The sequence below is a fragment of the Suricata suricatta genome, chromosome 8 (genome assembly GCF_006229205.1).
Source record: "Suricata suricatta isolate VVHF042 chromosome 8, meerkat_22Aug2017_6uvM2_HiC, whole genome shotgun sequence".
Classification (NCBI taxonomy): Eukaryota; Metazoa; Chordata; class Mammalia; order Carnivora; family Herpestidae; genus Suricata; species Suricata suricatta.
In genome coordinates, this window is record NC_043707.1 from 47141482 (window position 1) to 47154821 (window position 13340).

A 13340-nucleotide genomic window follows, 5' to 3' on the forward strand; every position below is an offset into this window, starting at 1 on the left:
GGGTTTCATTAGTAGTTGACAGCCTGGTTCACCATCTTACCTGCACTGGGCTCTTCCATGTGGAAATCACCTTCATATGTGCTCAAAAGGCTCTTTCATTCACCTTTTCTTCTAAATCCCCTAAGCTCTCTAATGCATGTGTGGGTATAGGCTTGGATGAATAGTACTCAAAATGTACACAATGTGTTGTGAAATATGTTGATATTTTATTAATTTTATTCCAGGCAAACACACTTAACTGAATTGCAAGTTACATCACTATTGAAGTTAGATAGAAAACCCCACCGCATAGGACTTCTGAGGTTTGGTACAATAATTTGTCTTGATGGCCTCATGTATACAGTCACTGTAGTCAGTATTACACTTGCCACACTTACAGCTTACAGCTACAGGGTAAGAGAAATAGGGATTAACATGGTAAGGGCATCCTGGTATTTCCACAGTCTTGTACATGAAGTCTCTATATGTACAAACATCTTGGGACAGAGCATATTTGGGAAGAAACAGTTTGCCATTGATATCCTGAGGGAAGAACAGAAAAGGAAGCATAATGTTAATTGACTTCTATACCACTGATACAAATAGGACTTTAGGGTGAGGGGGTAGAGGATCCCCAATACCAGTTCAACATATCCATGCTGAAACCTAGAGAGACAAAAAAGACATGCACATTTGCCTCTCTTTTATCCTTGATCATGGGAACAAGATAAGGTTTAAATAAACTTTGTGAGTAAAACTGTTATAAAAATTATCTGTACCAATCGTACTGAGTAAATCCATAGATCATAACCTAAGGACTCTACCTCCAAGGAGCCAGTAACCATTAGATTTGTGAAATGAGGTTGTGATATATCTCATTTCCTTTCTAGATAGAAATGGACTGAGTCTAAGTTTATATAATTTTCAGCTCAAAGAAATGAGACGAACTACATACCCGTGTCATACAATATCCAGCACAGATGGTGGTGTTGATGGTTAGGCAATAAGCACACTCTTTCCTTTCGACATGCATCACATACTCAGTTGGAAAACAAAAAGACATCACTTGCCCACATGCAAGGCCAAAAATCATGGACATCAGGTAGATTGCAGTCATGCTACATCAAAGATAAAATTAAAGAATCTATTACATGAATCCTTTAGGACATTCAGAAAAAGCTACAATGTGTGTGTGTGTGTGTGTGTGTGTGTGTGTGTATAAATATATGTATTTACTTAATGCCTGCTCTGTCCTAGGCCCCACGTTAGGTGCTTTTACTTAGTTAATACTCTCAATACCTTTCTTTATACACTTCACTGTGGCCATGAGCCGTATACCTCGTTGTGTAGGGACTCACACAGTCCACGTCCTGCTTGCAAGTGCCACTTGGCAACACTGGGCAGTGGAAAGCCTGAAGTATCACAACATAAAGGTGAAGGAAACACATAAGGTCAACTCAGTGTAAAACAATTAATTCAGTGGAAAGAGTCTAAATGCCTGCCTCTAATTATAAGAAGTGACTTAACAGGCCTCAGGAGGGGCTTTCTCAACATGGTAGTTTTCTAAAATCTTTGGTTCAGTAGTTGAAAAGGCCAACAGACTTGTCATAATCAGAAAGCATAAAGAAACCAAGAAATGTATAATCAAACTTTAGTGCCATCTCAAGGCAAGTAAGCTTGCATATAATTCGATCCAATGTCTGTCAAGGAAGACAAAAAGAAGCTAGAGAAAGTCTAGAATAGGCCAACTATTCTAGTGTTATTCCAACTGGTGTTAAAGGGCAAACCCAGAAATCTAAAACACCCCTTTTTTCAACCCTGAGAACGTTCTTTGATGGTTGAAAGAAGTGAAGTTGGACAAATAAAAATTATTTTACTAAGAAGATGTATGGAACGCACTATCTTAAAAAAATTATAGAAACAGAAAATATAGGCTGAAGTAAAACCATAAAGGACAAATCCACTGTGGGTTGGCCAGGAAAGTAAAATGAGGTTTGACTTCATGGAGATAACAGAAGATCCACTGTGCTTCAAGCAGAAGAAGACTATGTATCTCCATAGAACCTGTTTAATGGACAGTCTGTTCAATATTGACTGGTCATTCTAAGGAGTTGGGTAATATTATTACGACTTATATCAGATAAATTAGGTAAACATATACTGAGCATTTGAACCAGACAATGAGAAATACAAAATGGTTAAACTATGGTCCGTGACTTTGAGCACTAACAGTCTAAGTAGAGAAGTATGAACACTAATAATAAAAACATTGTTCTAAGTGCTCTGAAAGAGTCTAAATCATAACTCCAAGACACAAAATTATTTAAAAAAAAAAGTCCTCTGTATAAACAGGGAAGTGAAGTAACCCATTAATAAGGGTCTTTTGGTTGACTCTTCTGGATAAAATGTTGCATATTCAAGTAATCTTAGAAATTTTTTGGTATTTCAGGTAAGGGGTGAAAATATAAGAATTCTTTGCTCATGGAGTCTGGTTTTCTCAAGTGCTTCACAAATGTGAGCTCCCTCTATGGTACAGAATTGGTTCTGTTATTTTAAAACCACAGATTTAGAGGATCCTCTAAGAATGATATAAAATATTCAGTCATCATGATCATATGGTTTTTGCCTGTCTAGCCAACTACTGAGTTTTTGCATATAAAATAATTAACTCACATGCTTTAACTATTAGCTCTTTAATTCTATGTAAAGTAGTTGCATGGTGATCTATGGGTTAGAATATTGGTCCTGGAGTTAAGAATCAGAATTCTATTTCAAGATCTCCCATGGATCTATGAGAAATTGACTGAAATATTTAATCTATCTGGGCCTTATTTTCTCATCTGGAAAAAATAAAGAGACAAGTAAACTTAACCATTTTTTTAAATTATAGGATAAAACACTATTTTAGAACTTTAACCCACTGTCGTCATATTAATTATGGATACTGTATATTGTTTGAGAGTTCTTATAAATGTAAAACTCTAAATTAACACAAGAAAAATTAGAAGTGGTGAATTACTGGAGCATCTGAGTGGCTCAGTTAAGCCTCTGACTTTGGCTCAGGCCGTGATCACACAGATCCTGAGTTTGAGCCCTACATCCAGCTTTCTCCTGTCAGCACAGGCCCCACTTTGGATCCTCTGTCCCCTTTTCTCTCTGCACCTCCCCCACATTCTCTGCACATTCCTTCTCTCTCAAAAATAAATAAACATTTTTTAAGTGCTGAATTACAAGCAATAGTAACTGTATAATTTTGTGGAGGTAAAAAAAAAAAAAGTAAGAATTATTCTTTCCCCCTCATTGCAAATAGTAAAACTTAGCCCACAGAATCTTTCTGGGCCTCTGTTTCTATAAAAGGAAGGTTTAGGACCAGATGATTAGGAAGGTCTTTTAAAGCACAGATAGATTGTGATTCTTTGTAAATTCTTTGATAAATTAGAGTCAGCTCCCTGTGCTATAAGAGTTAGTAATCTAGAATTCTGATTCCATATTTCATTACAATTATGTGTAATGGAACAATTTAATATCATTTGCCTTCATTTTTCCACATTCCACTCCTTAAAAATTATAAAAACAATACAATATATGTAAAGCTCTTGGAATGCTAGAGAAGAAAGACTAGTGACTATATAACACTATATAAATCACTTTTAGTTAATACCCCCCTCTATGATCTGCCATAATTTCTCCTTTATGGTCACCTGGATTCTCATCTCTGCAACTTAACTACCTCTTTAAAAATCATCATAAATGATTTATTGAGCATCTGAAAACAGAAGGTATGACTTCAGGCCCTAGTAATAAGAGATTCCTTTTTCAGTGGCATGACCATCTATTTATACTTTTGACATTTTTCTTATTATAGCTCCTTTCCTTTGCCACTTACCCTACCTTTTCCCTCCCTCCTTTTTTGCTCTCACTACCTTCATTCTTAATAAACACATTGCTCTCTACTCTGCTAAATTCCTTTGCCAAACTTTTGTGTCCAAATTCCTTACTATGCTATAAAAAAATCAATTGCCCACCCTATGAGCAATCCAGAACTTCACTAAAGCAATATATTTTTCTAGAAATCAAAATGTACTATAAGGCAGGTGTGTCCATTGGACACTTTCCAAAGTGAATTTACTCTAAGTTTTCCCAGAAGTATATGATCATCAAACATAACCATTAGTAATTGAAAGGATTTCATACACAGATTGTTCAGTTAATAAAAATGTTTAAATCAAAATGTAAATAGAGAAAGCCATGAACATCAATCAGCCTTCATTAGAGAACTGACCGGTTATTCCTCTTACTTTAAGTCAATGAAGTTTTTCTTATCTTTATATATGTTGTTCACTCACTTCCACCACCATTGAACAATTTTGGAGCAATAATTAGAATTCTTAGAGTCTACTGAAGCAAATTATCATTCAGCATTTGCCATTTGGAATATTGGCTAAAATGGTGAAAATGAAGAAAGAATTCAAGTAAGAACATTTCATTTCACAAACCTTTTCCGTGTCGATGCCTACCTTACTTTGCATTGGTGAGCTGATGGTATAATGACCCAGACTAAAAGCTCTTGGTTCATTTTATATCCTTCAGGATAATTCCTCTCTGATCTTCTTGTTTATATAATTGCGTTTGAATTACTGCTTTCTTATCTGAAAAAAACATCTATTGAAAATTCATACCGAACCCCAAATAAAATTTGTTTAGACAAACAATTTCACAACATATTCCCCTGGAAACTCTGACATTATTGCAGCATGAATTTTCCTCTCTCCTATTTCAAAATAAAATTACCCTTTTAAATACATCCTTTCTTAATATTTATTAATAGTAACAGGATATATACAGAAGGAGAAAAAGCAAAACAAAAAAAATCAATATCATCTAAGTAAATCTTAGGAATAAATTTATTTGGGGCTTGAGTGTCCCAAATTTTGCCTGAATGCTCCTCTACAGATAATAGAAAATTATTTCTCATCTGCAAAACAAAGGCAACTTTTTTATGAGAATCCAGGGAAATTAACCAATTAGCACATGCATTGCAGATTGAAAGAAAAAAATCTTTAATTAGTTCAAAATATTTTATTGTTTCATTTTTAGATGTGAAAGAATAATAAATAAAATGTACTGTGTGAAAGAATAGTCATTTAAGTAAATGACCAAATCTGACAAGATGTCAAACTGATCTGAGATCAAATCCTGACTCTGCCACTTACTATGACATTAGCATGCTTGAGCTTTAGTTGTTTCCTCACGTACTTAAAGTAATATCAGTGTTTACATAAAGCACTTAACACAGTGTCTGCCATGTAATAAGTGCTCAGTAAATGACAGCTAAATTAGTCAGAATGCCTAGTATATAGCAGGCCGTCATTATATGTGTTTAATGCATAAATGGCTGAGGGAGGGCATGGAAAAATAATCACTGAATTTTTGAAACCAACATACACCTTTCTCCATCTACACAGCTGTAATTCAATTTTACTTCTTTCAGTCTATTTGCCTCTCTGTAGCAAGGGAACATGCCAAAAGTTCAAGGAGAATTTTCTACTGCCCTCAGAATAAAAAAGTCCTAACTCCTTAGTTTAGGAGTTACATTTACAAGTCCCTTGCCATCTGTTTTACCTCTCTGGTTTTATCTGTCACCCCTCTCCCTGACTTCCCCACCCTCTCTCCAGTTTCTATGTCCTTCAGCCAATCTAAATGGAATTTCTCAAATTAGTCACGTTTTTTTCTTGCCTCCAAGTTTTTTTGTATACCGTCCTCTGTATCTGGAACATCAGCCGGACCTCCTAGCGCATGCCTCATCTCACCTAATTCCTACTCACCCTTCAATACTTAACTGAGAAAGCAGCCCCTTGGAAACCCTGCTTCCCCAAGGCCTTCATCATGGTTAGTGGTTTTAAAAGAATTTGAGAAAATAATAGGACATCTGGCACATGGTAGATATTCAATAAATTATAGATGCTATTCTTGATTATTGACAACCCCATTGATCTTTATTTGTCCTGGTCTTTATTGTTAATGAAAGTTAATGCAAAAAAATGTCCTGGTGTAGGTGGGTCTCCCTGGAGGTGGAATGGAAACGTCAAAGCAGAATCTGGTACATGTACCAGGAATAGCTATGCCAGAGGCCTCCAAATCTCAGAAATGTAAGTCACCATGTAGGAAGAGAAACACTCCAAAAAACGGAAAAGTAGAAATGAAGACACCAAACTTAACCTGTTTCATGTGATTGCAATCAAAATGTTAAGACAAGAGTATGGTAACTGCGAGGGGGGTTGATGTTTGTTTCTACTGGGAGTAGCACCTCTGTTGTATAAACCACTGATCAAGGAACTCAGTTTCTAGCGCATTTATATACATATTCCTGGGAAATATATATAAACATAATAAATAACATATACACTTGGCCTATTACCTAAAACCTATTAAAAATCTCATATATTTGGTAATGGTTTTCTTTTCAAGGAGAATATCATGTATATGATATGAATCCAGGCAGACCGAAATTTTACTTCTGGCCCAGATTTACCCTCCCACCTAAAATAACTGTTAACAGGACAAAATATATGAAACAATGCTTAGCATACAGTGGACATTGGGCAATAGAAAAAATAGTGATTCCAGAGATATGGGAAACAAACAAGAGAATTAGCTTACTGCCTGGAGAAAGTTTCTGGCAGATGGTAGTGAGAGGTACCAAGGCTGAGGCCAGAGTGTCCCCGGATTGAGAATATGGACTTGCGAGTCCATGGAACCCAAGGTACCTAGGGTCCACATGGAGGAATACTGGAGAGGAGAGAAATGCACAGAGAGGATTCTTGAGATCTACAGAGGATCTCTTTGACTATTCAGCTGAGTATATAAGGCTAAAGAGAGAATTCTGAAAGCAGCTAGGGATAAATAGGCCTTAACATACAAAGGTAGACACCTAAGGTTAGTAATAGACCTATCTACTGAAACTTGGCAGGTCAGACAGGAATGGCAGGAAATCTTCAGTCTGATGAACAGGAAAAATACGCAGCCAAGAATCCTTCATCCAGCAAGGTTGTCATTCAGAACAGGAGAAGTAAAGGTTTTCCCAAAACAAACAAAAACTGAAGGAATTCATCACCACTAAACCAGCCCTACAAGAGATCCTAAGGGGGACTCTATGAGGGAAATGTTGAAAGGAACACAGGATACCAGAGACACCACTCCAAGCAGGAATCCTACAGAGAACACAATGACTCTAAACCCATATTTTTCAATAACAACACTAAATGAAAATGGGACTAAATGCTCCAAACAAAACATAGGGTAGCCGAATGGATTAAAAAAAACACACAAACAAACAAACAAACAAGACCCATCTATTTAATGTCTACAAGAGACTCATTTTAGACCTGAGGACACCTTCAGATTGAAAGTGAGGGGGTGGAGAAGTATCTATCATGCTACTGGAAGTCAAAAGAAAGCTGGAGTAGCCATACTTATATCAGACAAACTGGACTTTAAAGTAAAGGCAGTAATAAGAGATGAAGAAGGGCATTATAAAATAATTACAGAGTCTCTCCACCAGGAAGAGCTAACAATTATAAATGTCTATGCACCAAATTCTTGAGCACCCAAATACATAAAACAACATAAAGAGAAACAATCTTATTGAAAAGAATGTGCTAATTGCAAGGGACTTTAATACTCCCCTTACAGCAATGGATAGCTCAACTAGATGTAAAATCACTAAAGAAACAATGGCCCTAAATGACACATTAGACCAGATGGACTTGACAGATATATTTAGAACTCTACATACTGAAGCTATGGAATTCACTTTCTTCTCAAGGGCACATGGTACATTCTCCAAAATAGATCACATACTGGGTCACAAAGCAGCCCTCAATAAATGTAAAAGAATGGAATCATACCATGCACACTTTCTGGTGACAATGCTATGAAACTTGAAATCAACCACAGGAAAAAGTCTGGAAAAACTCCAAAAGCTTGGAGGTTAAAAAGCACACTACAAAAGAACAAATGGGTAAACCATGCAATTAGATAAGAAATTTGAAAATATATGGAAACAAAAAAATGAAAATACAACAATCCAAACTCTTTGGGATGCAGCAAAGGCAGTTCTAAGAGGAAAATACATTGCAGACCTATCTCAAGAAACTAGAAAAAGCTCAAATACGAAGTCTAACAGCACACCTAAAGGAACTAGAAAGAGAGCAGCAAGAATACCCCCAGACCCAGCAGAAGAAAAGAAATAATAAAGATCAGGGCAGAATTAACAATATAGAATCCAAAAAACCAATTGAAGAGATCAATGAAACCAAGAATTGGTTTCTTGAAAAAATAAATAAAATTGATAAATCTCTAGCCAGGCTTCTCAAAAAGAAAGGAGAGAGCACCCAAATAGATAAAATCATGAATGAAAATGGATCTTTTATAACCAATCCCTTATATATGCAATCAATTATCAGGGGATACTTTGAAAAATTATATGCCAACAATCTGGACAACCTAGAAAAAAATGGACAAATTCCTAACCACACACACACACACACACACACACACACACACACAAACAAAACTCAAACAGAAGAGATATAAAATCTGAACAGACCCATAACTAGTGAAGAAATCGAATCAATTATCAAAAATCTCCCAAAAAATAAGAGCCCTGGGCCAGATGGCTTCCCTAGGGAATTCTACTAGACTACAGGCCAATATCCCTGATGAATATGGATGCAAAAAAATCCTCAACAAGATACTAGCAAATCAAATTCAACAGCATATAAAAAGAATTTTCCACCATGATCAAGTGGGATTCATTCCTGGGTTGCAGGGCTGGTTCAATATTCACAAATCAATCAATGTGGTACATCACATTCACAAAAGAAAGGATCCATATGATCTTGTCAATAAGATGCAGCAAAAGCATTTGACGAAATGCAGAATGCTTTGTTAAGAAAAGCCCTCAAGAAAGTCAGGACAGAAGGAACGTACTTAACCATCACAAAAGCCATTTACGAAAAGCTCACAGCTAATATTATCCTCAATGGGGAAAAACGGAGAGCTTTCTCCCTGAGATCAGGTACACGACAGGGATGTCCACTCTCACCACTGTTGTTTAACATAGTGCTGGAAGTCCTAGCATCAGCAATCAGACAACAAAATGAAAGAAAAGGCCTCAGAATTGGCAAAGATGAAGTTAAAGTTTCACTTTTCACAGATGACATGATGCTCTACATGGAAAACCCAAAAGACTCCACCAAAAGTTTGCTAGAACTGATCCATGAATTCAGCAAAGTTGTAGGATACAAAATCAACATACAGGAATCAGTTGCATCTTTATATACCAATAATGAAGCAACAGAAAGAGAAATCAAGGAACTAATCCCATTCACAATTGTACCACAAAGCATAAAATACCTAGGAATAAACCTAACCAAAGATGTAAAAGATCTGTATGATGAAAACAATCCTAAAACTTGTATGGAACCATAAAAAACCCCGAATAGCCAAAGTCATATTGAAGAAGAAAACCAAATCACAATCCCAGACTTTACCTCTACTACAAAGCTGTCATCATCAAGACAGCATGGTATTGGCACAAAAACAGACACATAGACCAATGCAATAGAGAACCCAGAATTGGACCCGCAAATGGATGGCCAATTAATCTTTGACAAAGCAGGAAAGGGTATCCAATGGGGAAAAAAAGAAAAAACAGCCTCTTTAACAGGTGCTGGGAGAACTGGACAGCAACATGCAGAAGAATGAAACTGGACACTTTTTTACACAATACACAAAAATAAACTCAAAATGGGTGAAGGACCTGAATGTGAGACAGGAAATCATCAAACCCCTAGAGGAGAAAGCAGGAAACAATTTTCTTGACCTCCACCACTATACAATTTCTTACTCAACACATCTCCATAAAAAAGGGAATCAAAAGCAAAAATGAACTATTGGGACTTCATCAAGATAAAAAGCTTCAGCACTGCAAAAGAAACAATCAACAAAACTAATAGGCAACCGACAGAATGAAAAAAGATAGTTGCAAATGGTATATCGAGTAAAGGGCTGGTAACCAAAATCTATAAGGAACTCACCAAACTCCACACCTGAAAAACAAATAATCCAGTGAATAAACGGGCAGAAGACATGAACAGACACTTCTCCAAAGAGGACATCCAGAAAGCCAACAGACACATGAAATGATGCTCAAAATCACTCAGCATCAGGGAAATACAAATCAAAACCACACTGAGATACCACCTCACGCCGGTCAGAGTGGCTAAGTGAACAACTCAAGAGACTATAGATGCTGGTGAGGATGTGGAGAAATGGGCACCCTCTTATGCTGTTGGTGAGAATGTAAACTGATGCAGCCACTCTGGAAAACAGTGTGGAGGTTCCTCAAAAAATTAATAGAATTCCCTTATGACCCAGCAATAGCACTGCCAGGAATTTACCCAAGGGATACAGGAGTGCTGATGCATAGGAGTGCATGTACCCCAATGTTCATAGTAGCACTTTCAACAATAGCCAAATCATGGAAAGAGCCTAAATGTCCATCAACTGAAGAATGGATCAAGAAGATGTGGTTTACGTATACAATGGAATACTACTTGCTAATGAGAAAGAATGAAATCTGGCCATTTGTAGCAATGTGGATGGAACTCAAGAGTATTATGCTGAGTGAAATAAGTCATGCAGAGAAAGACAGATACCGTATGTTTTCACTAATATGTGGAACAGGAGAAACTTAACAGATGACCATAGGGGTCAGGAATGGGAAAATATAGTTAAGGAGAGGGAGGGAGGCAAACCTTAAAGAGACTCTTAAATACTGAGAACTAAATGAGGGTTGATGGGCATGGGGGAGGGCACTTGTCATGAGCACTGGATGTTATATGAAAACCAGCTTGACAATAAAGTAAATAAAGAAAATTTTATTAAAAAAAAAGAATGAATGGGTTAACCAAGAAATTAAACAGGAAATTAAAAAGCACATGGAAGCCATAAAAAATGAAAACCAAAACCTTTGGGATGCATCAAAGGCTGCCATATGAGGGAAGTGTGTAAGTATCCATGCCTTCCTAAGAAGGAAGAAATGTCTCAAATTCACAATCTAACCTAACATCTAAAGGAAATGGGGAAAAAAAAACAGCAAATAAAGGCCAAAACCATTAGAAAAAGTGAAATAATAAAGATTAGAGCAGAAATCAATGACATAAAAAAAAAAACCTCAGGAGGAGAACAGATCAACAAAACTGGGAGCTGCTTCTTTGAAAGAATTAACAATATTGATAAATTCCTAGCCAGACTTATTGGAAAGAGACAGGAAAGGACCCAAATAAATAAAATCAAGAATAAAGGAGACATCACAACCAACACTGCAGAAATACAAATAATAATAAGAGAATATTATGAGCAATTATATGCAAACTAATGGTGCACTCTGGAAGTTGTGGATAAATTTCTAGAAAGACATAAACTTCCCAAACTGAAACATAAAGAAATGGAGCATTTCTATTAATTTTAATAGAAATTAAATTTAATAACCAATAAAGACATTGAATCGATAATCAAAAATCTCCCAACAAACCAGAGTCCAAGGCTGTGTAGAATTCCCAGAGGAATTCTACCAAACATGTACAGAAGAGTTAATACCTATTCTTTTGAAACTGTTCCCAAAAAATAGAAATGGAAGGAAAATTTTCATAGTCATTTTATGAGGCCAGCATTACCTTGATTCTAACATTAAAGACCCCACTAAAAAGAAGAATTACAGAATAATTACCCTGTCAAACATGGATGCCAACATTCTCAACAAGACACTGGCAAATTAGGGAGCCTGGGTGACTTAATCAGTTAAGTGTCTTACTCTTGGTTTCGACTCAGGTCATGATCTCACAGTTTGTGAGACTGAGCCCCACATCAGGCTCTATGCTAACAGTGCAGAGCTTGCTTAGGGTCTCTCTCCAACTCTCTTCCCCTCCACCCTTTCAAAATAAATAAATGATTTTAAAAAAAGATACCAGCAAATGAAATCCAACAGTACATTAAAAGAATTATTCATCACCGTCAAGTGGGATTTATTATTCCTGGGCTGCAGGGCTACTTCAATATTAGCAAATCAATCAACATGATACACAACATTAATAAAAGAAATGTTAAGAACTGCATAATCCTCTTAATATATTCAGAAATATCATTTGACAAACTAGAGCATATTTTCTTGATAAAAACCCTCAAAAATGTAGGGATAGAAGGAACAGGCCTCAACATCATAAAGGCCATCTATAGAAGACCCACAGTTAATATTATCCTCAATGGGAAAAAACTAAGAGCTTTCCCCTTGAGGTCAGGAACACGACAGGGATGTCCACTCTCACCACTATTGTTCAACATAGTAGTGGAAGTTCTAGCATCAGCAATCAGACAACAAAAATAAATAAAAGGCATCCAAATTGGCAATGAAGAAGTCAAGCTTTCACTTCTTGCAAATGACATAATACGCTACATGGAAAACCTGAAAGACTTAAAAAAAAACTGCTAGAGCTGATGCATGAATTCAGCAAAGTCACAGGTTATAAAATCAATGTACAGAAATCAGTGGAATTCCTACTCACCAGTAATGAAACAACAGAAAGATATATAAAGGAATCAATCCCATTTACAACTGCACCAAGGGGGGAGGGGCAAGATGTCAGAGAAGTAGGGAGCTCTGTAATTTTTGCCCACCTGCATCTATCAAACTAAGAAGGACTGAACCCACAATACTTTGATCTGTAAGAGTCTGGGAGGAAAAGACAGAGTCCACTATGAAGACAGACAGCCTCATAGGTGCGTGATTGCGAACTGGGATGGATAAGAACTGGCTGGGACCCAGAGGCTTGGAGGGGAGGGAACCCCCCCTCCGCGGTGAGCCACGGAGAGCGCACAGAGCTGCGGAGAGATGAGAGGAAGAGAAAGAGAGGCTGAAAACGCTCATAGAGCTGTCTCTAGAGAAGAGAAAAACCTTGGCCTGGACAGAGAGGGATCCTATCATCTCATCTATAACCACAGGGCCCCGGGAGAGAGATCCTTCCTTCCTTGGCCTCGGCACCCTGATCCCAGGCAGCACCAGGAGAAACTGCTCCCCTACTGCTCCTACTCGATCCCGAACCCCGGAGAGGAAGCCACTTGTCTGGCCACCCAGCCTGCCAGAATACATTTTGGGCAGTATCATTAAAGTGCATGGATTAGGATTTGGAAATGAGGTGGGGCTTGGAAAACACAACTTGGCTCTCCGCAGCACAGGGAGATCGGACCCAAAAGAGTGGCTTGCAAGGCTTGGTTTGAGAAGCAATTAGGGTGCAGCCATT

General features: G+C 37.2%; 1 protein-coding gene across 1 annotated transcript; it reads right to left on the reverse strand.

Moving 5' to 3' along the window:
- Nucleotides 1–232: 232 nt before the first annotated feature.
- Nucleotides 233–4561, reverse strand: TSHB (thyroid stimulating hormone subunit beta). Its single transcript, XM_029949756.1, has 3 exons — nt 4497–4561; nt 935–1097; nt 233–522 (listed from the first exon to the last, which is right to left on the reverse strand). The coding sequence occupies exons 1-3, from the start codon at nt 4553–4555 to the stop codon at nt 268–270; spliced, it is 477 nt and encodes a 158-aa protein (XP_029805616.1). The 5' UTR covers nt 4556–4561; the 3' UTR covers nt 233–267.
- Nucleotides 4562–13340: the final 8779 nt, after the last annotated feature.